At 58.6% G+C, this 26,515-nt stretch overlaps 4 protein-coding genes across 5 annotated transcripts in view; 3 read left to right on the top strand and 1 right to left on the bottom strand.

Moving 5' to 3' along the window:
* The window catches only part of NOTCH2 (notch receptor 2), an 88,205-nt gene extending 78,441 nt beyond the window's left edge, over window positions 1-9,764 (top strand). The window contains exons 30-33 of the mRNA XM_076339814.1: window positions 3,724-4,025; window positions 4,372-4,519; window positions 5,023-5,120; window positions 6,044-9,764. Coding sequence (XP_076195929.1) covers window positions 3,724-4,025; window positions 4,372-4,519; window positions 5,023-5,120; window positions 6,044-7,387 — 1,892 coding nt within the window. The 3' untranslated portion in view covers window positions 7,388-9,764. The remainder of the gene's footprint in view (window positions 1-3,723; window positions 4,026-4,371; window positions 4,520-5,022; window positions 5,121-6,043) is intronic.
* A 2,789-nt stretch (window positions 9,765-12,553) lies between these two features.
* Window positions 12,554-14,488, top strand: REG4 (regenerating family member 4). The gene is made up of 6 exons (XM_076338200.1): window positions 12,554-12,655; window positions 13,411-13,498; window positions 13,618-13,715; window positions 13,796-13,933; window positions 14,013-14,118; window positions 14,291-14,488. Exons 2-6 carry the CDS (start codon window positions 13,435-13,437, stop codon window positions 14,362-14,364), a joined length of 480 nt encoding a protein of 159 aa, XP_076194315.1. The 5' UTR covers window positions 12,554-12,655; window positions 13,411-13,434; the 3' UTR covers window positions 14,365-14,488.
* Window positions 14,489-15,500: 1,012 nt separating this feature from the next.
* Window positions 15,501-19,088, top strand: HMGCS2 (3-hydroxy-3-methylglutaryl-CoA synthase 2). 2 transcript variants are annotated; one of them, XM_076338199.1, is made up of 9 exons: window positions 15,501-15,677; window positions 15,933-16,372; window positions 16,645-16,770; window positions 17,072-17,236; window positions 17,308-17,476; window positions 17,562-17,732; window positions 18,337-18,443; window positions 18,548-18,673; window positions 18,754-19,088. In XM_076338199.1, the coding sequence occupies exons 1-9, from the start codon at window positions 15,565-15,567 to the stop codon at window positions 18,858-18,860; spliced, it is 1,524 nt and encodes a 507-aa protein (XP_076194314.1). In that variant the 5' UTR covers window positions 15,501-15,564; the 3' UTR covers window positions 18,861-19,088. The 2 variants fall into 2 exon arrangements, with proteins under 2 accessions (XP_076194314.1, XP_076194312.1); XM_076338197.1 differs by having other exon boundaries at window positions 15,888-16,372.
* A 547-nt stretch (window positions 19,089-19,635) lies between these two features.
* Window positions 19,636-23,447, bottom strand: PHGDH (phosphoglycerate dehydrogenase). The gene is made up of 12 exons (XM_076339806.1): window positions 23,243-23,447; window positions 22,813-22,964; window positions 22,565-22,630; window positions 22,429-22,483; window positions 22,242-22,340; window positions 21,996-22,128; window positions 21,764-21,912; window positions 21,400-21,552; window positions 21,139-21,271; window positions 20,660-20,787; window positions 20,216-20,444; window positions 19,636-19,928 (listed from the first exon to the last, which is right to left on the bottom strand). Exons 1-12 carry the CDS (start codon window positions 23,378-23,380, stop codon window positions 19,774-19,776), a joined length of 1,590 nt encoding a protein of 529 aa, XP_076195921.1. The 5' UTR covers window positions 23,381-23,447; the 3' UTR covers window positions 19,636-19,773.
* Between the last annotated feature and the right edge of the window lie 3,068 nt (window positions 23,448-26,515).

Here is a 26,515-nt window from a genome sequence, read left to right as displayed (position 1 = left end):
ATGGCTCTTGTTCATGTGCGGAGAGGTGATTCTGATGATATTGCTGCAACTGCTTTTTATTGGATTTAGTGGAAATATTTCCATGCAATTTAACGATGACTGGACCCATTCTCTCAGTTCCCTTCTATTGTCTTTTCTGCTCATTGACCCGTTAGCTCTCCTAAATGCAAAGCACAGAGAAGGAGGGATTTCTGTGTAACAAGTGTGAGAACATAAACCATCGGTTTCTGCCAAATTCAAGCTTTTCTTTATTTCCCCTATTGAAGCTTCTAGTTGTGTGGTGGGGTAAAAGCTTTCCAAGTGCAGGCAATAACTTTCTTAAGACTTCAGACTGCTTATTTTCACGTTCACTCAAAGCTTTGTCCAACAATAGCAATGGAATAATACTGACCTGCAAGTTGCTTTCCTGCCATTCAGATGCAACTGTGAAGCTTGCAGCAAGCTGCTGTAAGCTATCTCCCTCTGTGGCATCAGAAGCAAGTAGCTGAGTTTCTGTCAGGGGAAGAAATAGTTTTAAAAGTCCTGAGAAGTGTTGGAGTAATGAGTTAGTAAGGAGGGGTAGGATTCCTCACAGTTAACATAGCTGTTCATCTGCCCTGGCCACCTTCCTCTTCCTTTGCAGGCAGAGGTAAGGAATAGGCACTTCTGAGAGGCAGTTCATCTCTGTCTCAAGCAGAAGTCTCCTGAAGACTGGATGGCTCACACTGCAGTAGTGCTTTGCTGCCCCTAATTACAAAGGGTGTTGAGGATGACTGACTTGGGTGCAGGTGTCTGGGTTGGAGCCATCTGAAGCTGGGTGAGTTAGATCTTGGCCGCAGGTGGCAGGTAGAACAGTAGAGATCTATGTAGAGGGAGGAGAGGCAAGTCGAAATGCCTCGGTGTACTAAGCAGTTGTTTCCTCTCTTAATCCAGCACCTTCTGTGGTCTCTGGAGTTTAGGGGGATCCAGGAGGTCATCTCCTACAGAAGTGTTGCCTAGAGACTTTGCCAGTGGGTTCTTTACATCCCAGCTTTCAGTATATTGTGCCTATATGAGTCCTTCAGTTGTACCTATGGTGAATTTCTGGCTTTACCATCTCACTCCAAGTTTTACATTTACTCAGGGGCTGTATTCTTGAAAGACAGCAAACAGAAGAGTTTTTATAAAATGCTGCTCTCACCTTTGTCTCCCCATGCTGTTCTTTCTCTGTGTCCCCCAGAGTGGTGAGGACATTCTTTTCACTGGAGTTATTGTGAGTGGGTAACCAGGGTAATGCAATTAGAGGCGTAACTGGTAACACCACCTATAATTAAAACTGATTAACTGTCCCTATTATATGCCCCTCTTTTTCAGTTACTAAAACTTCAGTGGTTTAGACTGGAATTTTCCATGCTGTGTGTCTGCCCCCGGCTGGATCCTTTTGGGTTCTTTTCCAGCTATTTCAGAGAACAAGCTTGAAGGAGGAAAAAAGACATTGTGTCCTCAGCTTTTTTCTGGTAGTCCATCGAGCACTTAATTGTGACAGTCTAGCTCGATGTGCTTTTTGCTAGCCTCATAAAACTACCCGTGTGTGGCCAACTTAAAAAGCTCTGAAAAGAGCTGCACATACCTAAGACATTTTTTGGAAGGTGGCAGCTAATTTTTCCAAGGATTTAATGCATACTATAGCTGTGTCCCTGTAGAGGAGCTAGGCATGATCCGTCCAGGACTACTGCAGTGATTGAGCAAGCAAGACCTTTCCTGCGAGTGCTTTTCTCAGGGCTGCGGTGCTGGAGAAAAGGAAAGCTCCTTTCTGTGCTCCGTCTCTCTGTTCTTTGTATTGGGGCAGTACGGAGGAGACCACAGCCTGACTTGAATACTGAGAAGTATTCATCTGGGACAAGGAAGCAGAGCCAGCAGTGGGAGGGAGAAGCACAAAAGGAGGTATAGCGTTGGACAACAGGCAAGAGGGTCTATAGACAGGACTGGATCTTGGAACTGAACCCAGGCTCATACGTCAGCACTTCGCTGCCGTCCAACAAATCCTGAGCAAGTAGGTCGGCGAAAGCCTGTGTGTCCTGTGAGTGTGAGCCACTAGGAGGAGCATGCATGCTGCTGCTGCCAGCCTGGCTGGGGAGCAGAGCTGGAGGCCACAGCCCTGATCTCTGCGGGTGCTCAACACTGTTCCCTGTGGTAGAACGATAGATCTCTAGAAAGTTTTGGAACTGCCGTAAAATAGTCAGGAAAGCCTGGTGATCAGAAGTCGGGAAGTGGGTCAGGGCATTAGAACTCTGTATGTTACTTTCAGTAGGAGATCATCGCCTTGTTTATCTGCACAGAATCCTAATTCTGCCATCACAAATCAGGCAGTTGCTGAAAGATTGTCTTGAATTTTTGCTAGCAAGCCACGCTGGAGAAGCAAAATTTGTGTTCACCTTTGCAGAGCTCCAGTGGGGCAGTTAGCACAGAATTTTTCACTTCTGCTGCCATCTTTGTCCCTCTTACTTTCCGGGTGCCTACGATGTGTGTGGAGTAAAGCAGTAAAATCAGTAAGCAAGCATTAGTGTCTACAGTTGGAGTCTTTGGTTTTAGGTAATGAGTATGCTGTAAAGTTCAGAGTGTGCTGAAACTGAAGCACTTGGCATTTGATAGGTTGCTGAAAATATGTGGAGGTGTTTCATTAACAAGGGCGAAAAATCAGCAGCATGAGCTAGTCTTTCTGGACCACCCTCTCTGATCAGCAGACAGGGAGGGGAGGTTCTTCAAAGGCAGCTAAGTTAAATTAGAGGTTTGGAGGAGCCTTTCTCCTTCCGGTGGCAATGGAAGGATCCTGGTTAGATGAATGTGAATTTAGCCTTTGTGGATGTCCCATCAGTGTGAGCCCATCACTGGAGACTTGTGGAGAGACACAAGTATCTTTCAAAGCACTCAAACTGTGGTGAGACTTCCAGAAATTTGTAGCTGTGGACAGTCCGGGCTGCAATGGAGGGGCGTGTGGGGAACAAGGCATTGCATGTGTAGGATGCTACTGGTACACCAGTGAATAATACTGGATTAGATCCTGTTCCACGGTCCCCTCCTACATGGTGTACTTCTGTGAAACTACAGCACATGCTTGATCAGTTTGTTTAAGGCTCTGGCCATGGATGTTATTAAAAGCAAAATGAGGTTGGTTCAGGCAGTCGTACTGTGGTGCTTTTCAGCTTTGAGTGTTTGACTCACAACTTCAGGGTCATTCTAATGAAGACTTTGGTGTGTAATAGATATAAAGGCTTTTGTCTGCATTTCTCTTCAGGTTACTATCTGCAATGCCTACCCATTGGTGGGTAGTTGTCCAGTAATTTTTCTCTGTAAATGGTTTCTTTTCCCCACGTATGTGATTAGAACATCCACGTGAATAGTTATACTTAGTCTCATCTGAAGTCTTTGATTTTTATAGCCCTTGCTTCTCTTTAGGAACTTAGCTAGCCTTTACATTTTGAGGAAGTTTTTCACTTTAGCAGCAAACGTTTTTTGTTTTATAATGGTCTTATTTATTTGAGAAGTATCTAAGTTCTGTTGGGGTTGCAGTAAGTGTTAAAGTCCTGCTTGGAAGGAAAACAACTCGCTAACTGTTGGGCTTTAAGATAAGAGACGACGTCTGAGTTAAAGTGACTGGAGGGATTGTCTCTAGCTGTAGGTGCTCAAGGGGAAGGGATTGTGTGAGGGTTTCCTTTCCTTTGCTGTCACCTTCAGGTTACTATGATCACATCTCTTCTGTTGCAGATGGATGTACTCCGCTTATGTTGGCATCTCTGCGTGCAGGCAGTTCCGATATTAGCGAGGATGATGAGGATGCAGAAGATTCCTCAGCAAATATAATAACAGATTTGATCTATCAAGGCGCCAATCTGCAGGCCCAAACAGACCGTACTGGGGAGATGGCACTGCACTTAGCAGCCCGTTATTCAAGAGCAGATGCTGCAAAACGTTTGCTGGATGCTGGTGCAGATGCTAATGCACGGGACAACATGGGACGGACTCCTCTGCACGCAGCTGTAGCTGCTGATGCCCAGGGTGTCTTCCAGGTACAGCAGCTGAAGAACCCCTTTTAGAGTAGCTGTGCTCTGTAATTACATGAGCCTGCCCAAGCTGTGCTCTGTTCACTCACAGCCTTGCTCTCATGCTTTCCACAGTGTGATGGCGAAACTGTATTTTACATCCAGTTTTCTCAGGTATTCATAGCTTGAAGAACTCAGCATGCATAAATCATCTGGCATGTATTTATTTGGTCTGTTTGCCTCTGTCACCTATTATCTGGGTCCTTGCATTTCAGTGCTCAGGCTGCTTTTTCATTATAAAGTTTCTCTTGAGTTTCTGCCAAATCCTCAGTTTTGCTCTGTAGTGCAAAATCTGTCTTCCCCCGTTGTCCAGATCCTGATCCGTAACAGAGTGACAGACTTGGATGCTCGGATGAATGATGGAACAACCCCGTTAATTCTGGCTGCACGGCTGGCTGTGGAAGGAATGGTGGCTGAGCTAATTAATTGCCAGGCAGATGTGAACGCCGTAGATGACCACGGTAATGTGAACACAACGTACTGGCCTGGGCAAACATTTGTCATGGTGCGAGCAAGGAGGGGTGGGCTTCTGCTCTACCAGAGTGTGGGCTGCTCATAAATTCTGTAGCTAAATCAGACAGTGGGCTCTCCTGCGGAAGTCCTCCCAGCAGTAATAAACTGCAGGCTGCTGCACAGTGGCTTGGTTAGACAGCCCTGGAAGAGAAGCAGAAGAAATATGGGGTTAGATATGCTGGGATTTTCTGGACTGCAGACATGACTCTGTGGGTAGGATATTTAAAAAAATAAAAATAAAACAATCCCAGAGCAAGTGCTGAAAGTCCCATTGCAGTTTGGTAACATAGGGGTATGTCACAGCATGGTGATTTCCAAAGTGTAAATGTGACTTCAGGACCTGTTTACATGCTGTGAGCTGCACTGCAGTTGATTTCTTCCCTCTGTCCATCTTGGTGCTTTAGAAAATAGCTCCTTGGTTTGTTACTGAAGTTGTTGGGTTTCCTTGCAGGTAAATCTGCTCTTCACTGGGCTGCTGCTGTCAACAACGTGGAAGCGACACTAGTGCTGCTGAAAAATGGAGCCAACAGAGACATGCAGGATAACAAGGTACAGTTTGGTTGTGCTCGGCATGGCTGTCCTTCCTAACACAAAGCATCTCTTTGCTGTTTGAAGTGAGCTAGGTTCAGATTTTCTAAACTGGGGGTGCTCAGTGCAGGTCTTCCAAACCCAGACTGTGACTGGAACTCTCCCCAAGTGCTGGGTGTCCTGTAGGATTTCTGATGTGGGAGAGCAGTTCTCTTCTTTGTGTGGCCAAGTCCTGGGCGTCAAGGCTGTCCTGCTCTTCTTGTAGAAAAGGAATGCAATACGCGGTCACTGGTGTGTGAGAGCACCAGGGTCAAGTGCTGCTGGTGTCAAGCAGCTGGATTCTGGTTAGCAGAGAGCCAGATCTGGCAGCTCAGCAGCAGTCACGTTTCCAGAGATCTCAATGCAGGGTGGACATGGGGGAGAAGCCCCTCTGTTTGAGAGGCGGTCTGCACTGTGCAGACCTCCTGTAGCTTCACTGTTAGTTTTTGGTGTGTCTTAGTCCTTGATTTCTGTCCTCTGCGTAGGGTTTCTTTTTTGGATTATTATGTATTGCCCAGTGGATTTTAGAGCTGCCAACAAGCTGCAGTTCTTCACTGGGCTGTTTTAGCCCTTTGTACCTTTCCCTCATAGGGGACAATGGGAGAAAGGCACCAGATGCTTTCACAGTTCCTCCAAGGACCCACAGCAGAACAGTGCACTTCCTGGTGGGGTAGTTTAGCCTGTGTGCTCCACTGCTGATTATGAAATAATCTCCTGTAATCTGCCTTTTTCAATGGGCACCTCTCAGGGTGGGTTGTTTTTGGAGACAATTAATGCGACACTCCATTAAACAGTGCTTCCAGGTGTTGCCGCACCATTAAGGGAGTGTTAACTGTAAGTCAGTCCCCCCAAAGTCAGTCCCCCCACAGTGAAGCCGCTAAAATACTTATTCTCTGTGTTTTCAGGAAGAGACACCGCTCTTCCTTGCCGCTCGGGAAGGCAGTTTCGAAGCAGCAAAGATCTTGCTGGACCATTTTGCCAATCGAGACATCACGGACCACATGGACCGCCTGCCCCGAGATGTGGCCCAGGACCGGATGCACCACGACATAGTGCAGCTTCTCAACGAGTACAATGTGGCGCACAGCCCTGCTGGGCACCCCGGCGCCATGCTGAACTCTGCGCTCTCCCCAGTCATCTGTGGCCCGAACAGGTCCTTCCTCAATCTGAAGCATGCTTCGTTAAGCAAGAAGTCACGAAAACCAAATGCCAAAGGCATCATGCCCACGAACATCACCAAAGATGCGAAGAGGAGAAGGAAGAAGTCCCTAAGTGAGAGCAAAGGGCAGTTTTCGGAGAGCTCAGTGACCCTGTCACCAGTTGATTCCCTAGAATCGCCCCATGCTTTTGCATCCGAACCAACATCATCTCCTGTGATGCCATCGCCGGGGGTGTTACACTCGTCGCCCAGCTCACTACTGACCACTCCGTCGGTGCAGGCTGCGCACACAATGTCCTTCTCCAATCTCCACGAGATGCAGCCCTTAGGACGTGGATCCAGCACTGTGCTCCCATCCGTCAGCCAGCTGCTTTCGCAGCACAGAACCACCCCTCCTAACAGTGGGCTTGGCAGGCTCCGGCCAGCCAACGTTTCCACCGAGTGGATGAACCGTATGGAGGTGAACGAGTCCCAGTACAACGAGATGTTTGGCATGGTGCCGCAGGTGATGCATTCGCACCCCAGTGTTTCTCAGCAGAGTGGTTTGGTTCAAGCAGATACAAAGCACATGGGAGTGTCCAGGGAGTCTCTGCCCCCTATCATGACTTTCCAGCTGGTTCCCAAGGGTGGCATAAACCAGCAAGCACTGCCACAGCAGGCCCAGTCAAACTGCGCTCAGAACATGGCTGGTCCTCTTAGCTCCATGTACCAGGTACCGGATTTAGCTCAGCTGCCCAGCGCCTCGTTCTCCATGGCTGCCATCCCTCAGCAGGACGGGCAGGTGGCTCAGACGGTCCTCCCGGCCTACCACCAGTTCCAGAGCTCGATGGGGAAGTACCCCACGCCTCCGTCACAGCACAGCTGCTACTCCTCGGCCACAGAACGGACTCCTAGCCACAACCGGCACTTACAAGGGGAGCACCCATACCTGACTCCGTCACCCGAATCTCCAGACCAGTGGTCAAGCTCCTCCCCGCACTCTGCCTCTGACTGGTCTGATGTGGCAACCAGTCCCAGTAACAATCAGCGCGGGCCGGCAGCCACTCACATGACAGAGCAGCAGCGGAACAACATGCAGGTGTATGCCTGAAGACTGGCCAAGGTGAAGCCCGATTAAAGCGGACTCCAGAACTCATGAAGGTCTTCCAGGATGGAAATGAAGAACCATTTTAGTATCCAAGAGTCTTAATGAGCCCAGGCTGTTCTTTCCTTGGAGGGACTGTGGTCACTGTAGGCTTGTATGCTTTTACGCTAAACAGAGAACTGTAGAAGCTGGTGATGGAGAAGACCAGCTGGGTCACTTCTAACCAACTCCCGTGCACCTTGGGTGTGATTGCTGTCTGCACTGGATTCTCCAGTCTGCTTTTAAATATGTTCCACCATTTCTTTGGGGAGACAGCTCTTCAGCTTAATGCATCTCACGGTCGTTTCTCCAGAAATTTAGCCAAAACCAGCTTTGTATCCTTATTTTGTTACTCCTTTTGTTACCCACATAACCTCTCTCTGAAGCACCTTCTACTAGTTCTCCTTGAGTTCAAGTTGCCTTGTCCTGACACAGCTCAGAGCTGCACCCACATTCCTAGACCCCTCCTTCCTGCGGCTGCTCTTGCTCAGCAAGCGAGCCGGACTTCCCAAAACAACTGCAGGTCAAGTGACATCTTCTGTCACGCATCTTCACCCTTTCCTCTTCAAGAGTCTTTGTCTTCTACAAACCCACTAACACCCCTTAGCATTCTCACTGCCTGCCCCCCAGGTATTATGAGATTATATATACATATAGTCTTCTCTTAGGTCTTCCCCTCCTCCCCCCCCCCCGAAAACGCTGGTCTGACCTGGTCTTCCCCCCATGCTGGCCTGTAGGCACATCTCTTCTGTGTTGCATGTCTTCCCTGAGACACGCCTGACCATTTTGACACACTACCCTCCCCATGCCCCCGTCCTGCCAGGTGTGTCCATGACTGCCTTCACGGGCTCCCGTGCTGGAAGAGATGCCCTGCAACTGATACAGGCCTTTTGGGAAACTCTTGGGATGAGCATGAGTGTTTCAAAACCTGATAACACATGCTCCCAGCGTTCTTGCACAGTACTCCCCTCCCCTCCATCCCAGGGTGGCTGTGTGTCCTGTCCTCCAGATACCATATGCTGCCTCTTCGTGGTATTACCAAGAAGTGTCAAGGATGTCATTACATGTTTGCAGCGTGTGTCCTTCTGCGTTAGGAACGGCGTCCGGCCCTTTGAAAGTGCCCCTTTCGCTCCAGTCCTGGGGCAGGGCTGCCTTGCCTTCCCCTCCCAACAGGGAGGCTGCAGCACTGACTCCCGAGCAGGCTTCCAGCAGCAGCAGCGTGCCTGAAGCCAGGAGCTGGGCTTAAGCAGCAGACCAAATAGCTCAGAAACCGTTGTCTAATGCAGTTTGGTTAACAGGTTTGGGGCTGTCCTCTGCTCTCAGCTTCAGCCTGTATCGAGATTTCCCAACTGAGGTGCCCCACACGCTCTGTGGGACGGTAGTGCCATTTGTACTGCAGCTCCCCCGATATTTTTGGAGTTACGGAAGCCAGCTGTCGCTGACCTTAGACAAACAGCTGCTCTTTCTGCTTTGTCCGCAAGAGTGACGCTTCCCTGAAGGGCTCTGAACCAGTCAGCAGCCGAAGTGAACATTTCTAGGGATGGTTTGCTCCTACCTCTTCGGGGGAACCCTGCAGACACGCGTTCCAAAGAGATCGGGGCTGTTGGCTGCTGCCAAAGGACAGAGAAGGCCGCTCGCCTCCGAGCAGCGGCCATTCAGCATCCTACCATGTACAGTATTTTCTCCAATGTTTCTTTCCATTCTAATCAAGAGTAAAAGCTTTTTCTTTCAATTCAACTCAATGGTACATGAAGGCAGGGCCTCAGGAGGAGCTGGTTCCCGGGGCTGTCATTTTGGGCTGAAGTTTTTAATTCTGAAGTTAACTGCTTTTTATGACGCACACAGCGTTCCCCGGCACGCTCGCCGCAGTGTGTCCTGTGAAGTTTAGCTGCAACCGACTCAGATCTCTGGGCAGGAGCCCACAAGCTCCTGGAGGTCTGTCCAGGTACATGTTTCACTGCAAATAATGAAGTGTTGCTACATCGATGCTAAAGAAACAAAGGGCTTTTCCTCATTAGCCCCAAATAACCAAGTGCCTTTTTATATATGTGGCTACCTTTTACAAGATGAGTGCTTTCTGTGGAATGAAGCCAGTTTCGTGCCTGGCATGTTAATACGATGGCCCTCTGCCTTTTTTTTTTTAACTACTTGTAAAGATATCTCCTTAAGGTGGTATTTTATCTCATAAGTTGTAGAGTAACCATTCACACAGCAGCATTTTCCTATATTAATAATGGAAAATATTTGCTTATTTTTACATTTTTATAAAAGTCTTTTATGAAAATAGTTGCTGCAAAATGTATAAGCAATTTTTATCCCCAGAATAAAGAGTATGTGCCCGGCATCTGTGTGCTGCTGTTTTTGTTTGTCTTCCTGGCTATCACGGCACAGCCACTGGATTGTAAAGACAGGATTATAAACAAATAATTGGTGTTCGATAGCTGTTCAGACCCCTAGCAAGGGAGGGCTCATTAGAACCTCCGCAGTCCGTGTCAGGAGAGAGCTTTTGGGGATTAAGGGTGCTCTGTGCCGTGGCTCAGCAGCGCGCAAACCCCACTGCTTAGCTCCATCCAAGGGAGCTGTGCCTGGGAGCTGAAAGCAGCCTAGCTCGGGTGTGTAGCAGGAGGATTCTGGTTTCTTGGTTAGCTGAGAAGGGGGCAGTAACCAGCAGCCAAGCAGCTGGGCATACTGGGAAGGACCGGGAGGGACTGGGATGGGGCCTTTTTGAGGTGCTTTGAATAAAAGCTCTCGCTTGCCTGGGAGCTGGAGAAGGGCTGGGGCTTTTGTGTGGCTTTTAGAAAGGTTGTGGGCAAGCTTGGGTCAGGGGGTGGTTAGTGGAGCCATGGATTCACGTGCCCTTTCAGGTCCTGCTTGCTTCCCTGGGCTGTTTCTGTCCCTGCAGCCAGGAGGAGGACCCTGGTCCCTGGAGCTGAGGCTGCCTCCCTGGCTTTGGCTTGGCAGCTGATGCATGAAGATGTGTGATTCTCCAGCCTCTGAAACAGGGAATCACGGCTCCTCCGTGCTGTTTTCAGACTTGAAAAGTTTGACTTGAACAATTAGAGAGCAAATTGACAATGGCTGTGTTCCTGTATTTTGAGCAATGAAGTGCCACCGAAGCCTTGGGCTCGGCCAGCACTCACCTGGCCAGTTTCCAGCTCTCACTGCAGACTCGGATGGAGCTGGTAGCTGAATTATGGTGCCTTGCAGGGATAAAGCTGCTGGGGGCATTTTAAGGGTTTAATATTCAAACAGCGCAGCTCCTTTATCTTCTAGTAGAGCCAGCTTGGCAAGTACAAACCTCCGGGAGGCTTTCATCCATGTTCTCCCACAGGTTGTACATCTGTGCCAAAGTTTAGCGAGCTCTGCTGTGTCTCTGGCACAGCTGCGTCAAGTTTGCCGGTGCTCAGGCTGAGACTTGAAACTGTGTCTCCTCAGGGACGGCGCATGCATCTTCCCCTGCCTGGGATGATGAGAGGCTTGTGAAAACTTGTTGTGTTGCATCCAAATAAGCCTAATTGAACCAGCCAGGCAGGGAGCTGGGGTATGCCTTATCTAACAGCGTAGTAATGGAGCAGCCTCAGGCTCTTTTGGGGAACATTTTCATGGTTTTTCATAAAACAAGGGTGGAGTCCTGTCTTCTGCGGGGGGGTGTTGCTGTGTTTGAAGTTTTCCCATTAGTCAGAGCGGCTGATGTCCTCTGTAAGGTTGTTTCTTTTGGGAGAAATTATAGCAGGCAGCAGGTGTGTTTGGACACGAGGTGGCTTTAGCCCTTTGATCCCGAAGGGTGCTTAGCAAGCTGGCCGAGCCTTGGGAGGTCTCGGGGAGCAGCAGCGGCTGTATCCCAGCTGTGTGGGCGAAGGAGACGGGCCTGATCCTCCTCACTCCCCGGGGGCAAAAGCCAGACCTGCCTCTGCACGCTGGTGGGGAGCTGCTCCCTGTGGGCGTAGCAGCACTCTGCGCGTTTTGGCAAATGCTGCCACAAAGGAGCCGTGGGAGATCCCTGGGGGCTGGAGGACATGGCTTGAGCCTGACAGCTAGAAGTAACAGCTTCAGCCAGCTACAAGCCCTCCATGTTGGGAGATGAGGGGCTTTGGCTCTGGGACTGGATCCTCTGCGGGTAGCTGCCTCCTGGGTAGCTCCCAGTGGCCTCCTCCAAGGGTCTTCGAGAGGACTGGGGGATGGAGAGCCGGGCATTGGCCGTAGCTGGCAGCAGCAGGGTGCTGGGCAGGAGCTGGCAGCTTTGCAAGGAGGCCACGGGACAGGCAGCGGGAAGAGCTTTCAAAGCTGCTTTGCTATGTTAGGAGCCAACAAAGCGATGCTCCAGAGCAGCGTGGTCGGAGCAGTAGAGTAGATGAGCTTCAGCTGCCTCCCACTGGTGCAAGGGCGAGGATTGTGATGGAGAAGGCTGTGCCCGACCATGCCAAAGGGCTCTGGCTGCTGGGGCCAGGGGCAGCCCCCCTCTGCAGCTTCATGCCAGCAGCAGCCTCCCCGGGGCCAGGGCTGCGGGTTCCCCATATGGGGCAGGGGCAGTGGGGGGCTGCTGCTGCAGGACCTGCCCCTTCCTCCTGGAGGGATGTGAACTGACAAAGCCCTGCGTCACTGCCAGGCGTGTGGGCCCGGCACCCCCACTTCTCTCTGATGGCACCTGCCAGCCCCTGGCCACAGGCTGTTCCCACATCCCCGCATCCTGCATCCTGCTGACAAACGTCCCCAGGCAATTCAAACAAGGGTGGTGTGTGGGTGACGCATGGCGGAGCCAGGCAGGGTGTGGGGCCCGGCCAGTGACGCAGGTGATGCCAGTGGGTGGTACCCATGGCCCGGCTGGTGACTGCAGGGATGCTCTGGATGGGATCAGGACAGCCTCCCCCGGGGCTCATCCCCACCAGCCCCTGGTCCAGTGTGCATGCCTGCCTGGTACCAGGCTGCTCTCTGCTGCAAGGTTCTCTCTTGTGTTTGCATTAGTAATTAACACTAATTGCAGTGGGTTTATTGACCAACTAGGAGAGGTTCTTCCTGTCTTTTCTGGAGAAACAAATGTAAACAGAGTGGAGATCTGGGCGGCTTTCCAGCAAAGTGGGAGGGATGGAGGGGAGTTAGCAATAAGATTTTTACAGTGGGAATCACCTGAGCTGGGCAAACAGTGATGCTGGTGAGCACCAGGCTATAAAGGGCAGCTCCTCTCCCCTGCTGGTGACCCACAAGAAGACATTATTCCTCCTGATCTCTGGACAGCAGGTGAGGAAGGGGATCCTCGCGGGGCGGCTGCAGCCTTGGGATGCCTTGAGGTGGCTTGTGGGTGAGCAGGAGCCGGTTCCAGCCCCAGCAGCTCCCAGGGGAGCTGAGACCTGCCCTTGCTGGCTGGGGCAGGCTGCAACGATGCAATTTTCAGCCCCGCATTGACTTTTGTCGCTGCTTCTTTGAGGGGAAGACGAGCTGAGTCTGCAAATCAGCCCTGGTGCCTGGGGATTAGCCCAGATAAAGGGGAACTGCGCTGATGTGGCCAATTTGCCTCCCCAGCCTGGGTCTGGCAGTGCTACAAGCTTGGGGGGGGAGGAAATGATGCTGTGCACATAGTCCCTGCAGCCCTACCCGCCCTGGCTATGCCTATGCCATTGCTGCTGCTGCCCGATGCCAGGGCAGGGCTGGGGTCCCCCCACCTGGGCCCGTGGCAGCGCTTTCCCCATGTTCCCACAGAGCAGCTTGGCTCACCCAGATGCCTCCCGCCGAGGCTGGGACTGGTGGGGCCAGGACACCCCACTGCCAGTGCGGGCTGAGGACCCCGAGCCATGCCTGGGGGACGGGGTGCAGGCACAGGGAAGTGACCTGTGCCAGGGAGGGAAGAGTGAGGCATAGACCTGAGGGCTGCCATCTCCTCCAGCTGGCTGAAAGGGGCCGGATTCAGTCCATAGCAGGGCGGGTTTGCACCTTCTGGGGGCAGGCGGCATCCCCTGCCCCCTAGGGACCTGGTGTGAGCCCCTGAACTCTTGTAGGAGACACGTCCGGGAGCGAGGAGGATGGTGGCAGCGACCAGACTCGCCGTCCTGCTGCTGGGCTGCGTGGGGCTCCTGTGGCCGGCCGGTGAGTCCCATGACTTGGAGGGCAGCCGCTTTTGCAGCGGGGCTGGGAGGGAGCCATTCTCCTCTCCAGCTGGCGATTCCAGCTGTTCCCCATCCCTCCCCACGGCTCTCTCTCCACAGGCGCCCAGTACATAGACTACTGCCCCAAGGGCTGGTCTTACTACAAGCTCAGCTGCTTCAGGTACTTCCGTCAGCTCCGGAGCTGGGATGAGGCTGAGGTAAGCCTGCTGGGGTACGCACATGGTCAGGGAACCCCCATCTCCCGGGGGTGCCCTGGCACTGATGGCTCTCCCCACAGAGGCAGTGCCAGGCCAGCCACCCCAGCGCCCACCTGGCCTGGGTGGAGGAGCCCCGGGAGGCGACCACCCTGCAGATGGTCATCTCCTACTACCAGCGTGTGCAGCCCGTCTGGCTCGGCCTCCGCTACGGGCGCGAGGTGAGGCGGGGGGCGGTGGGGGGTGGCAGGGGGACAGGAGGCAGCAGGGCCATACCTCTGACCCATTCTCCCTGCACAGAACCAGGCCTGGCAGTGGGCGAGTGGGGACAAGTACAATGTCACCAGTGGGCTGGCCAGGAACGGTGCCCATGGAGGGACCTGCGGCATGCTGACTCACCTCAGCGGTGAGTGCCCAGACCCCACATCCACTTCCAGCACTTGGTCTCGGATGGCATCCCGCCCCCCACACCTCCTCCTCCTCCGGGGCCAGTCCCCCCTGGGGGACTGCGGCGAGCAGAGCCGGTGCCTCTGTCCTCGCTGTGGCCCCTGCTGACCCCCAGCCCATCTCTCCGGCAGGCTTCACCCTGTGGTCCAGCGCCGACTGCACCCAGCGGCATCACTACATCTGCAAGTTCACCTCCTCACACTGAGCACAGCCCCCAGGCCCTCAGGGGACCCCATGGAGGACCCCACACTGATGATGCTCCTTCCTTGCCACCTCTGCTCCTCTCTCCCCAACTCCTAAAAATACATTTATAAAAAACCAAGCATGCAGGTGCTGTGTGAGTGTGGTGCTGGTGCAAAGCCCTGGTACCGTCCACCTGTGGGCATCTGGGTGAAGGAGCAGCAGGCGCTGCCGCGGCTCCCTGAGCTTCCCAGCTGCTGGGGGCTTTGGTGCTGCCATTTGGGGGTGCTGCCAGTGGAGCCATTTGGGGGTGAGTCCCCGGGAGCCACGGGGCCAGCAGCTCTCCCGGCTGGGTGCTCATGTTTTCTCATCCCCAGCCCTCTGGTGCTAAACGGGAGGGGTGGGGGGACAGGAGTGTTCCCAGGGTGCCGGCATGGAGGAGAGCTGGGGCACAGATGTGGGTGGGGATGGGAGCTGTCATGGGTGTGCAGGTGTGGGGATCAGTGCCCCCCCCCAGGTGCAAATGGCTCCACAGGGGTTCCGGGGACTGCGATGCTGCCCTGGGGCCGTGTTGACAGCAGCACGGGGACTAAAGGTCCCTTCTTGTGTCACCACAGTGTTGCCACAGGCATCACGTGGCTGTTTGCTCTGCTGTTTTGAAGATGGCTCTGCCCCCACCCAGCTCATGGGTCCAGTCCCCTCCCCCAGCAGCCGCAGCATGTGACGGAGGTGGACCACGTCCTGGGCGGCACGGATGGTGCTGGCACCAAACCCCCGGCCGCCCTCTGCTCCCTCCCCGGGACCGCGGGGGCAGTCAGGGAGGCCACACAGAACCTCGCACGCTGCGTGGTGACCACAGCCATGCCGGCAAGCCGTGGGCACTAGAGCTGCCACCACCCCACGGCACAGGGAGCTGGGGCTGCAGCAGAGCCCGTTCCGCTGCTTGGCCCCAGCTCCAGCTGAGTGCGTCCCCAGGCTTTGGGGCACAAGACAGAGACATCTTGCAAGTCCCCCCCTCCAAAGTCAGTGCTTGCTCCGCTGTCCCTGTCGCGTTGGCTGGTGCTTGGTGACCTTTGAGCTCTGGGGTCCGGCGTGCTGATAAGGGCTGGGAGGGCTGTGCCGTGCCACCTGCGCAGTTTATAAAAGCACCATGTGCGGCCCATCCTGCTGTCCGTCTGTCCATCTCGCCGTCCGTCCCTCTGTTCGTGCAGCGGCCGGGGCAAAGATGCTGCGCTTGGTTGGCCGTGCCGCGCGCTGCTGGGGGGCGAGGTGGGCACCACCGGGGCCAGAACGGGCACCCTGGGGGGCCCAGCACCCCATGGCTGTGCAGAGGGCATGGTGAGCACCTACGCGGATCGGGTGGGGTGGAGGTATAACCAGGGCAGAGTTCGGGGAGCTGGCAGTGCGCTTAAACCTTACTGGGGAAGGGGATGCTCTCCCTCCCCCCCACAGCGCTACCAGGCACAGGGAACCAGCAGGGATTTGGGGTGCTCACGGCCTGGGGTGCTTGCTGGTGGCATCTCCCTGGGGCCACCGCCTGTCCCCAAGCCTCAGGGCCACCGCGGGACCGTCGCTGCTCCCTCTGCCCTGCAGCCTCTCTAGCGCTGCTGGGACGGGCACCTGGCCCAAGGACGTGGGCATCCTGGCGCTGGAGGTGTACTTCCCCGCCCAGTACGTGGAGCAGGAGGAGCTGGAGCGGTACGACGGCGTGGAGGCCGGCAAGTACACGCGGGGCTTGGGCCAGCAGCAGATGGGCTTCTGCGCCGCCCATGAGGATATCAACTCCCTGTGCCTGACGGTGGTGCAGCGGCTGGTGGAGCGTGGGCGCCTCTCCTGGGACGCCATCGGTCGCCTGGAGGTGGGCACCGAGACCGTCATCGACAAGTCCAAGGCCGTCAAGACCGTCCTCATGCAGCTCTTCCATGACTCGGGCAACACTGACGTGGAGGGCATCGACACCACCAATGCCTGCTATGGGGGCACAGCCTCGCTCTTCAATGCAGCCGCCTGGGTGGAGTCCAGCGCCTGGGACGGTGGGTGCAGGCAGGGACCGTGCCATGGGAATGGGGGGGCTGGACATGGGTTGGGTGCTGTGGGATGGGGGAAGGAAGCAGGAGGTGGCCTGAAACCCAAAGATGCTCTGGCAAGCCTCAGAGGGAGCTGCTGCCCCTCCAAGCTCTCCATCACCCCCATTTCTCACTTGCCTTGGCCGTCACACCCAGTGTGGGGATGGGGATGTGCGAGGGCTGCAGGATGGAGACTCCCACCTGCTGAAGGGCCCACCGGCCCCCCTGTCCTCCCCCAGGTCGCTATGCCGTGGTGGTGTGCGGGGACATTGCCGTCTATGCCACAGGGAACGCACGGCCCACAGGAGGTGCCGGTGCCATCGCCATGCTGGTGGGACCCAATGCCCCACTGGTGCTGGAGAGAGGTTAGTGCCACGAGACCCTGGGGGTGATGAGCTGATGGGTGCCATCTCTTGGGGCCGTACATCCATGTCCCAGCCCCGGACGGAGCTGCTCAACTCTGGCAGCACTGGTTCTGCTGGCCCCAGTGGCTGCCCAGTGCTGGGTACCCCAGGATCCCAGCCGGCCACATCCCTGTGGGCACCTCAGGCACCAGGGAGGCTGGTGGATGCCAGGGCTGGCATGGCAGGCAGCACGTGTGGGTGCTTGCCATCTGGCTGGGACCCCCTGGCACTCTCTGACAGCTGGCTCTCCCTGTGCCCCCAGGCCTGCGGGGAACCCACATGGAACACGCCTATGACTTCTACAAGCCAGACCTAGCCTCCGAGTACCCAGTGGTGGACGGGCAGCTCTCCATCCAGTGCTACCTGCGGGCGCTGGACCGCTGCTATGCTGTGTACCGCCGGAAGGCAGAGAGCCAGTGGCAGCAGGGTAAGTGGTGGCACCCTGGGGGTGCCCGCGCCATCCCGCTGGATGCTGACAGCCCCCATATTGCCTTCCAGCTGGCATCCAGCGGCCCTTCACCCTCGACGACTTCAAGTTCATTATCTTCCACACGCCCTTCTGCAAGCTGGTGCAGAAGTCGGTGGGACGGCTGCTGCTGAACGACTTCCTGGCCACCCCCAACCCTGACACAGCCACCGGTCTCTACAAGGGGCTGCAGCCCTTCCGGTGGGTCTGCGCGCTGTGTCCCCCGTCCCCCAGCCCAGCCAGGGATGTGCCTGGGTGGGGTTCAAGCCAGCCTCTCTCCGGGCAGTGGCGTGAAGCTGGAGGACACCTACACCAGCAAGGAGGTGGAGAAGGCGTTCCAGGCAGCCAGCCAGGAGATCTTCAACCAGAAGACGAAGCCCTCCCTGCTCCTCTCCTCTCGCAACGGCAACATGTACACGCCGTCCATGTACGGCTGCCTGGCCTCCCTCCTGGCACAGTGAGTCCCCCCAAAAGCTGGCTCGGGGTGGGGGGGAGTTTGTTTTGGGGAGGGCAGTCCCTGACCAAACTGGATCGGGGGGCAGGTGCCAGCACTCATCCCCCTCCTCTGCAGCAGAGACCCAATGCTTTCATTGCACATAACCCCTGGCATGTTCACCTCCTCCCCCACGCTGTCTCCCAGCCAGCCCTTTCATCCCAGTTTGCTGGAGCTGGGCCGGCGCATAAAGCCCTTCTGTCAGTGCCGGGAGAATGAAAACCCCCTTGTCATGCCCGGGAGAATGGCTGTTCCCTGCTGCCGGTGGCGGCAAAGGAGCCGTGGGAATGGCCAGGCACTGGGCGGGGGACAAAAGCCTCATCCCACTGCCCCTCCTTGGGCAGCCCTGGTGCTCCCTGGCCCCGAGCCCCCACCGCAGGCATCCCCTTGCTCTGGGCCCACCTGCCCTTGGCAATGTGGCCACAAGTTGCCATTTAATCCGGCCCCAAGTCCCAGGACCCCCCTACCTGTGAAGGGGGCAGGAGGCAGCCCCTTACACTGCCCCCACAGCCCTGCATCCCCCCACTAGCCTCCAATCCCCTCTAACCCTGCTAACGCCTCACTGCAGATCCTCGGCGCAGGACCTGGCCGGCTCCCGGATCGGCGCCTTCTCCTATGGCTCGGGGCTGGCCGCCAGCATGTTCTCCCTGCGCGTCTCGCAGGATGCGGCCCCGGGTGAGCCCCACGGGAGAGGGAGGCCGGGAGGGGAGGGTGGCGTGGGGCTGCGGGGCCAGGGCCGCTGGCAGTGCCATCTCACCCAGGGGGGTCCCCACCACCAGGTTCACCCCTGGATAAGCTGGTCTCCAGCCTGGCTGACCTGCCAGGTCGCCTGGACGCCCGCAAGCGTGTGGCCCCACAGGACTTTGCTGAGATCATGAAGCGGCGGGAGGAGACCCATCACTTGGGTGAGTGGGGCCGGGGGGATGTGACACCTCCCCGCTGGTGCCCCACGGCCCCGGTGAGCATCACCACCCTCTCCCCGCAGCCGACCACGCTCCCCACGGCTCCCAGGCAGATCTCTTCCCCGGCACCTGGTACCTGACGCGGGTGGATGCCAAGTACCGCCGGGAATACGCCAGGAAGCCCATCTAGCAGGGACTGTAGCGGTGAGCCCCGGGGAGGGGGATGCTCTCCTCCCCACCAGCATCCCTGCTCACCCCCAAATCTGGGGCTGGCCTCCATGGGAAACCTCACCTTGGATGGCCGGGAAGCAGCTGGCGGCACCTCGGGCCCTGGAGCTGGTGGAGACAGCAGCGTTTTCCGCAAACAGCCGGGTGGCACAGGGGAATAAACACGTGGATGAGAGAGGGCAGCAGCCCAGCTCTGGCTTCTGGTCACAAGTGGTCCCCACCCGCCCCAGGGCTCTTCCCTCAACCACCATGGGGCTGGATTGCGGTCCCTTACAGGATTTATCCCATGGGCACCTAATGGAGCTGCCTGCCCCGTTGGACACGTGCCTCAGTTCCCCCTATTTCCCCAGGATGGGAGTGTGCCCTGACATTTTGGGGCAGCCAAGTAAACCCCAGCTCCCCGGTCTCCAGTTTGGCAGTGGTAAGATGCCATTTTCCCCATGATGCCAGCAAATTGAAACATCCCCAGGGGAAAACCCAGGGGGGGAAGAGGGGGCAGGTGACGTGGGGGCTCACGGGAGGGCTCAGCCCCCCTTGGAGTGCTGCCTGCTCTCTGGGCCATGCCCTGGCACGGGACCATGGCCGGACGGGACCTTGGCGGGGCCGCAGCAGCTTGAGCAAGACCTTTGCACCCTTGAGCAAACAGCAGTGGGGCCGGGGGGGCAGGAGGGACAGAGCCTGCAGGAACTTTGTGGTCAGGTACAAGGGACCACACAGAAAAGGCATCACACGCTCTCTCCTCTTGGACCCTTTATTGAGCATGGGGCCACCCCAAGTTCAGCGCGGGGGCTGGGGGCGGCCAGGTGTGATGCTCCCCCGCCTGTGGGGGGATCCAGGTGCTGTGGCCGTGGGGATTCCTTGCCGGCAGTCAGGGGCTACAGGTGGAGCTGGAAGACCTCCATGACGCGTGGCTTCAGCTCGCCAAGGTTGGACAGGGGGGCCGAGAGCCCCACAACACTCCACTGCTCCCCCGCCACCATGCCGGAGCTGTGATAGGACTGGAGGTGGACCCCCACCTTCCCTAGCAGTCCTGGAGAGGAGGAGAAGGGTTAGGGGCTGCAGGCTGCCCCAGCACCCCGCAGGTAGCAGGGCTCTGCCCACCCCAACACCCCACAAAAGGTCCACGATGCCATTTCTTTTCCCCTACCCCAAGTCCTTTGCTCCAAGCCCCCAACCCTCTGCCCAAGCCCCCCCATCCCCATCTCTTCATGTGACACCTGTCCCCCCTCCCTGCTGCAGCTGGGGCTTGGTTCAGGCGCGAATGTGGGGTTCCCCCCAGGCTGCCCCTCCTGCTCAGGGGTGATGCAGGGAGCTTACCAGCGAGCGTAGGCAGCGCGCTGGGCTCGGAGGCTTTGGTTCTGTAGATGAGGATAGGGCCGGTCAGCGGGGCCGGCTGCTTGAAGGTGGCCCCATTGAGCTCCCGCAGCACTGGGGTGCTGCCCTGCACCATCCCCATTGCCCGGTGTGGGGTGCCCTGCAGGGCCACCTGCAGCAAGCCGGCGCTGCCATCGGGCTCGGGGGCCATGTCGCCATGGGTGGTTGTGACCTGCCGGAGAGATGTGGCCACTCAGCACCCAGGTCCTGCACGTGGCAGGGCGTGGAGAAGGGATGTCCTCAGAGGCCACCCCAGGGGATGCCCCCCCCAGCCTGAGAGGTGCATTAGCAGCCCCACGGGGCGACCCCGGGCTCATGCTGCTTGGCAGGGAAGGACAGGGTCTGGGTGCGCCAGGCTGACATGTGGAGCCCCGGATGTCCACGCACCTTCAGCCCAGCCTCCTGGGCCAGCAGCAGGGCGTTCACCAGGGTCACCTCCTTCTGTGCCCCTCCAGCCAGCATGCCCGTGGCCACAGCGGGCATCAGGTAGCTCCCGGCCTCCCACAGGGGTGTCCCTGGGGTGCAGGGAGAAGGCAGGGGGTGGATGGGCCAGCAGCAGAGAGGTCAACCCCACACTGGAGCAGCCAGCCTGGGGCTGGTCCTTCCACCAACTCCTTCCACCCACCCACCCATCCCTACTCACATCCTCCCTCCCATTCATGCAGCCATCTGTACCCCTACACCCCCGCCCTCCCACCATCCTCCCACCCCACCATCCAACCACCCTCACATCCATCCCTCCACCTGGCCACACACCCATCCCTCCTCCTATCCACCCAGCCCAGTGGGTCCCCACGTGCCCCTGTGTGCTGTCCACCCATCAGTGTCCCTGTGCCCGGGCATGGAGTGCAGCCTGCCTGGCTCACCTAGGGTGCAGACCTGCACACTGCCCTGCACTTGCTTGCCCACCGTGTGCAGCACCGTGCCCAGGGCCCTGGCCAGGGCGATCCAGGGCTTGGTCTGGGGTGTGAAAGCCTTGCTGAGAGCCTGCCCGTTGACCTGCGAGGAAGAGCAGGATGTGCGATGGGAACCTGCCAGTGAGCACACAGGGTCACTCCCAACGCACCCATGCTTTACAGACAGGGAAACTGAGGCACAGAGGTCAGGTACCCGGTTGGGGTACTCACTATGCCAGCCAGCCCCTTCCCCGTGGCCATGTCCACGATCTGCATGGCGATCTCCTTGCCACAGCGGCTCTGTGCCTCCCGTGTGCTGGCGCCCAGGTGCGGGCAGCAGATGACGTTGGGGTGGTTCACCAGGTCGCGGTCCTTTGGGGGCTCCTGCCGACACAGCCCCGTCCCACCGTCAGCCCCCAGCACCCACCTGGGAGCCCAGGGGGCATTTACACACTCTTCCCTTGCAAGGAGGGGAGCTGGGGAGGGCTGTCCCCGGCTCCATGGGGTTTGCCGGGCTCTCCTGGCCTGGCTTGGGCACAGTTAAGGTGATGCTGAGCCGAAGCCAAGCTCAGGGGGTCCCCACGGCCCCGCTCACCTGCGTGAAGACATCAAGGGCGGCCCCGCCACACTGCCCTGACTGCAGCGCCCGCAGCAGCGCACCCTCATCCACGATGCCGCCGCGGGCACAGTTTACCACCTGCACACCGCGGCGGCACTTGGCGAACGTGCTGTCGTTCAGGAGCCCTGCGGAGGGAGGGAGCGCCGTGAGTGGTGAGGGGCTGCCCTGGCTCCCCCCAAACCCCACCGCACCGGTGCCCGCCCCATACCCATGGTGGAGGACAGCAGCGGCGTGTGCACCGTGATGAAGTCACAGCGGGGCCAGATCTGCTCCAGCGGCAGCTGCTCCACGCCAAAGGCAGCCGAGGCTTCGGGGGTGATGATGGGGTCATAGCCTATGGTCTGAGGCAGAGTGGGCGCTCGCTCCTGCAGCCTGGCACAGTGCTGGCAGCTGGGCCAGGGGGGTCCATGCTCCCCATTGCTCCCCATCGCTCCTCCCTGCCCTGGCTCCTTACCTTCATGCCAAAAGCTTGCATGCGGGTGGCCACCTCCCTGCCGATGCGCCCCAGCCCCAGCACGCCCAGCGTCTTCCCGTTCAGCTCCATGCCCATGTACTAGGGTGCAAAGCAGAGAGTGAGTGAGCACACCCCACAAGGGCACCCGCCACCCCGTCCTGCCCGGGGCGCTGCGCCCACCTCCTACCTTCTTACGGTCCCACTTGCCCTCCTTCATGGAGGCAGCTGCCTGTGGGATCTGCCTGAAAGGGGAGGCTGCAGTCAGCGCGGGGGCAGGGGGCCGTGGGGCATACATCTGTCCCCCCGTCCTGCCCCGTGCTCACCTGGCCAAGCACAGGATCATCCCGCAGGTGAGCTCGGCGGCGCTGAGGCTGTTCCCAGTGGGTGTGCTGGGGATGGAGAGTGGTGTCACTGGTGTGTCAGCCCCAGGCTGATGGGGTCTGCACCCCGTGAGGATGGAGATCTGCAGGGTGGTGCCATGGGGTGCCATGGGTGGGGAGGGCACCCTGCTGAAGCCTCCCCTGTCTCCCCAGGAGCGCAGGCAGGGATGTCCCCATGCTCCTGCTCTTACTTCATGACCAGGACACCCTTCCTGGTGGCTGCCTCCACGTCGACGTTGTCCACGCCGGTGCCCGCTCTGCCCACCACCTGCAGCCTCTCCGCCGCCTCCAGCACGTCGGCCGTGACTTTGGTGGCCGAGCGGACAATGAGCCCATCACAGTCCTGGGGGGGACAGACACCGCAGGTGGGACCGGGGCCGGGAGCGGGGCCGGGGCTGGCGGTCCCGGGGTGGTCCCAGGGGGGTGGCGGGTTGGGGACAGCGGCCGCCGGGGGCTGGGATCCGCCGTGCGAAACCGGCCGGGCTCTTGCATCAGACGGGAGGCGGGGACCGGCCCCGCTGGGCGAGGGGGCTCCGCTGCCACTCGGGACAGCCGGACCCCGGCTGCGCTCACCCACGCCCCCACCCACCCGTGGGTGCAGCCCGGCCGCGCCGCGCTCACCCGGATCTCCCGCAGCAGCTCATCCTTGCTCAGGCCGGGCTTCTCCTGCACCCGGAGGCCGCCGGCCTGCAGGATCTCCCGGCAGCAGGGGTCCAGGCTGTCGCTGATGAGCACCTTCTGCAGCTTCCCCAGCGCCATGGTGGAGGACGGAACCGGACGGGACGGGCCGGGACGGGCCGGGACGGGGGTGCCGGCTCTCTCCGCACGCCACCGGGAGGCTGCTGCCGCCCGCCCGCCGCGCTAAAAGGGCTGCGAGCGGGGCACGTTTTCCGGGCTCATTGGGTCTCGTCTCCATAATCCCACCTCCTTCCCTTCCCCTCCCCTCCCCGCCCCAGCCCGCCCGGGCCCCCCCGCCGCCGGAGGGAGGGAGGAGGCGGAGGGGAGCGGGGCCAGGGCTGTGGCGGGCCACCCAGCAGCCCCAGAGCAAGGGGGTGCCCCGGCAGGACCCCGCTGCCCCCGGGCCGGGGAGCCACGAAGCCGAGGGGAGCGGGGGGCAGCGTGTCCCCCCGCCCGCTCACCGCGGCCGTGCCTCAGTTTCCCTGCCCCGCACATCACAGCACGGCAAGGCAGGAGGGGAACAGCGGTGGCAGCCACGGTGGTGCTGGTGGCTCCCCGCAAAGCTGGGAGTGCTGCCGGCAGGGGAGCAGCCCAGCCCCCAGCCCATGGCAAGCCCAGCCACATCCCCCCAGCTTGCCCAGGAATGGGGGTTCCCCAGGCCCCACAACCCAGAGGTGAGGCAGTGCCGTGGCCCCTGCCCGCCCCCGGCATTGCACCCGCTGTTGAGCAATGCCCCCGATAAGGGGCCAGGGGCATGGGGCCAGCCCTGGCCACTGGCTCCCAATGACGTGGGGTGCATGGGAGCCGCCCAGCAAACACCCTCCGTGGGGCAAGAGCCATGTGGCTGTGTCCAGTGACCTCGTGGGGGAAAGTGCTGGCCCTCAAGAGGGGACGGTGTGGGGACCCCATGGGGCCAGGCACAGCCTGGCATGAGTGATGGTGAGGGATGGAGGACATCCCCTTGCTCATGGGGACAAAACCTGGCAGTGCAGCTGGACCAGACAGACCCCAGGGGGGGAGACAGGATCTGGCCCTTCCTTGCCCACCACTTTCCATGCACTTCGGCTGGGCAGCAGGGACACGGCGCTCCCAAGCCAGATCCTGACAGGACTGAGCCCTTCCCCAGGCTCTGTGCCCCCCAAGGTGCAGGGCTGGACCCAACTGCCCCATGTGAGACCTGGGGTGGCCCCAGAGGCTGTTAAACCCAGCAGAGCCCAAGTGATGGACCAGCACTGCTGAGGTGTGAGAGCCCAGCGCTACGTACACCTCGGCACTGCGTACACCCTGGTGCTATGTACACCCTGGCACTACCTATACCCTGGTGCTGCATACACTGCAGCCACAGCCAGGAAACAACTGTGACGCCAGAGGAGGGAAAGTCCAGGGCAGCCGACACAGGGCGAGAGATGGGGTCAAGGGCAGCAGTTGGAGAAATCTGCGGCGGGGTCCTGAAATGGCCCCTTGACGGGGCTGTGTGACCCAGGGACAGGGACAGGGCTCCCTGTCCACAGCCTCACGCGTGCCATGGGCTGGGGGCACCCATGCTGCAGGACATGCTGTGGCTGGGACACGGCCCCACAGCCCCACTGGCCCTTGGCACAGCGCTGCCACTGGCCCTGGCCTCGGTTAACCATTAAGACATTGCTCAAGGTGTTCACCAACCCGGCGTCTTGGCACCCTGCTCCCCATGCTGGCACCACCTGGGTTTGCCCAACGCCTCTTGTACGTCTCCATGGCCCCTCTCCCACGTGGCACCTGTGGCCCACTTGTGTGGAGGCCATGTGTGGCCAAGCCACTGCCGTCACATCGTATTTGCTGGCTTTTCCTGGCCGGCTGGTGCCCTCTCCTGGGGAGCAGTGCTGGAGGCACAGCTCCGCGGCACCCCAGCACCTTGTCCCTCGCAGGGGGCCTGCTGGGACACAGGGGGCACTGGTGGGGTGGCAGTGCCAGCAGGCATGTCCCCCGGCTCCTGGCCCTCCAAGGGAGCCAGCTGGCAAGACTTGAATCTGGTCCCTACCTGTGTCCTGAGGAAGGGCCCCTAGGGCTGGTGGGGACCCCAAAGCTGGCAGGGCCAGGGGGATGGCTGCCCGGGGGACATGGGCCGTGGTGGCCAATGAACCACTGGAACGGAGTCTGGGGGTTATGGGGACACGTCAACCCACTGCTGACCCCATTCACACAGGGGTCCTGGATGGGATCTGCTTGGTGGCAGGTGTGGGGGGGCCACAGGGGATGGCTGGCCAAGGGCCCGTGGGTGCAGGATGGAGGAGAGTGATGGAGGGGGTGGTCCCTGCAGAGGGTGTGGGTCTGGGGGAGAGGGCAGGGGCAGCACTGGGGCTGGGGTATCAAGCAGGGAAAGGAATTAGGGGGGTCAAAGGGGACTGGGGTTATTAGGGTCGGGATAGGGGGTGGCAAAGGAGAGGCAACGGTGAAGGAGATTGGGGTATTAGGTTGTGACGGTGGGTGTTAAAGCGGGGGTTGGGTGATGGTGGGGTCAAGGGGGATCGAGGGTGACAAGGGTGTCCCAGTGAAGGACTGGGAAGTCATGGAAGATTAGAGAGCAAGTGAGGGTGTTGTGGGGCTGGAAGGGTACCTGGGGGGCCTCGTGGGGCTCTGTGGGTGACAAGGGGGATTGGAGGTGTCAGGTTGGATGGAGGCATCCAAGGAAGACCCAGGGTGGTAGGGGATGACAAGGAGGACTGGGGGTAACTGGGGTATTGGGACGAATGGTTAGGAGTGCCTTGGGGGATCTTGGCTAAATGGGGGTCTTTTGGGGTGACTGGGAAATTAGGGGAAGGATTGGGGGGGTCAGGGAGGGATCAGGGATGGTGCCTGGGGGACTGAAGGGTGGGGAAGGATTGGGATTCAGTCCAGAGGGACTGGGGGAAGTGGAGGGTTGGGGTGGGGGGTGGCTGTGTCAGTTGGGGCAGGCTAGCAGTTGGGCAGGGGGACTGGGGAGACAAAGGGGGAGATGGAGAGAGGGAGCAAGGGGGGCAGAGGAAGGGAGCAAGGGGGGGGACAGAGGGAGGGATGGAGTGGGAAAGGAAGGATGGAGGGTCAGAAGGAGGGATGGAGCGGGAAAGGAAGGATGGAGGGTCAGAGGAAGGTATGGAGGGAGGGATGGAAGGAGGGAAGGAAGGATGGAGGGTAGCAGGGATGGATGAAGGATGGAGGCAGGGAGGAGGAGGAGAAGGAGAAGGAGGAGGAGGGGATGCA

Source organism: Aptenodytes patagonicus, chromosome 5 (genome assembly GCF_965638725.1).
Source record: "Aptenodytes patagonicus chromosome 5, bAptPat1.pri.cur, whole genome shotgun sequence".
Classification (NCBI taxonomy): Eukaryota; Metazoa; Chordata; class Aves; order Sphenisciformes; family Spheniscidae; genus Aptenodytes; species Aptenodytes patagonicus.
Note: the sequence above shows the minus strand (reverse complement) of the source record. Positions and strands in the feature narration are given on the sequence as shown.

Coding starts and splice junctions, on each gene's coding strand:
- PHGDH (XM_076339806.1), bottom strand. CDS start 23,380: ATGGCGCTGGGGAAGCTGCAGAAGGTGCTCATCAGCGACAGCCTGGAC. Junction 22,631..22,812: donor AAGGGTGTCCTGGTCATGAA/GTAAGAGCAGGA, acceptor CTCCATCCCCAG/CACACCCACTGGGAACAGCC. Junction 21,913..21,995: donor GCTGCTGTCCTCCACCATGG/GTATGGGGCGGG, acceptor CTCCCTCCGCAG/GGCTCCTGAACGACAGCACG.
- HMGCS2 (XM_076338197.1), top strand. CDS start 15,565: ATGCTGCGCTTGGTTGGCCGTGCCGCGCGCTGCTGGGGGGCGAGGTGG. Junction 17,237..17,307: donor AGAGAGCCAGTGGCAGCAGG/GTAAGTGGTGGC, acceptor ATTGCCTTCCAG/CTGGCATCCAGCGGCCCTTC. Junction 18,674..18,753: donor GGAGGAGACCCATCACTTGG/GTGAGTGGGGCC, acceptor CTCTCCCCGCAG/CCGACCACGCTCCCCACGGC.
- REG4 (XM_076338200.1), top strand. CDS start 13,435: ATGGTGGCAGCGACCAGACTCGCCGTCCTGCTGCTGGGCTGCGTGGGG. Junction 13,499..13,617: donor GGGGCTCCTGTGGCCGGCCG/GTGAGTCCCATG, acceptor CTCTCTCCACAG/GCGCCCAGTACATAGACTAC. Junction 13,934..14,012: donor GCCTCCGCTACGGGCGCGAG/GTGAGGCGGGGG, acceptor CTCCCTGCACAG/AACCAGGCCTGGCAGTGGGC.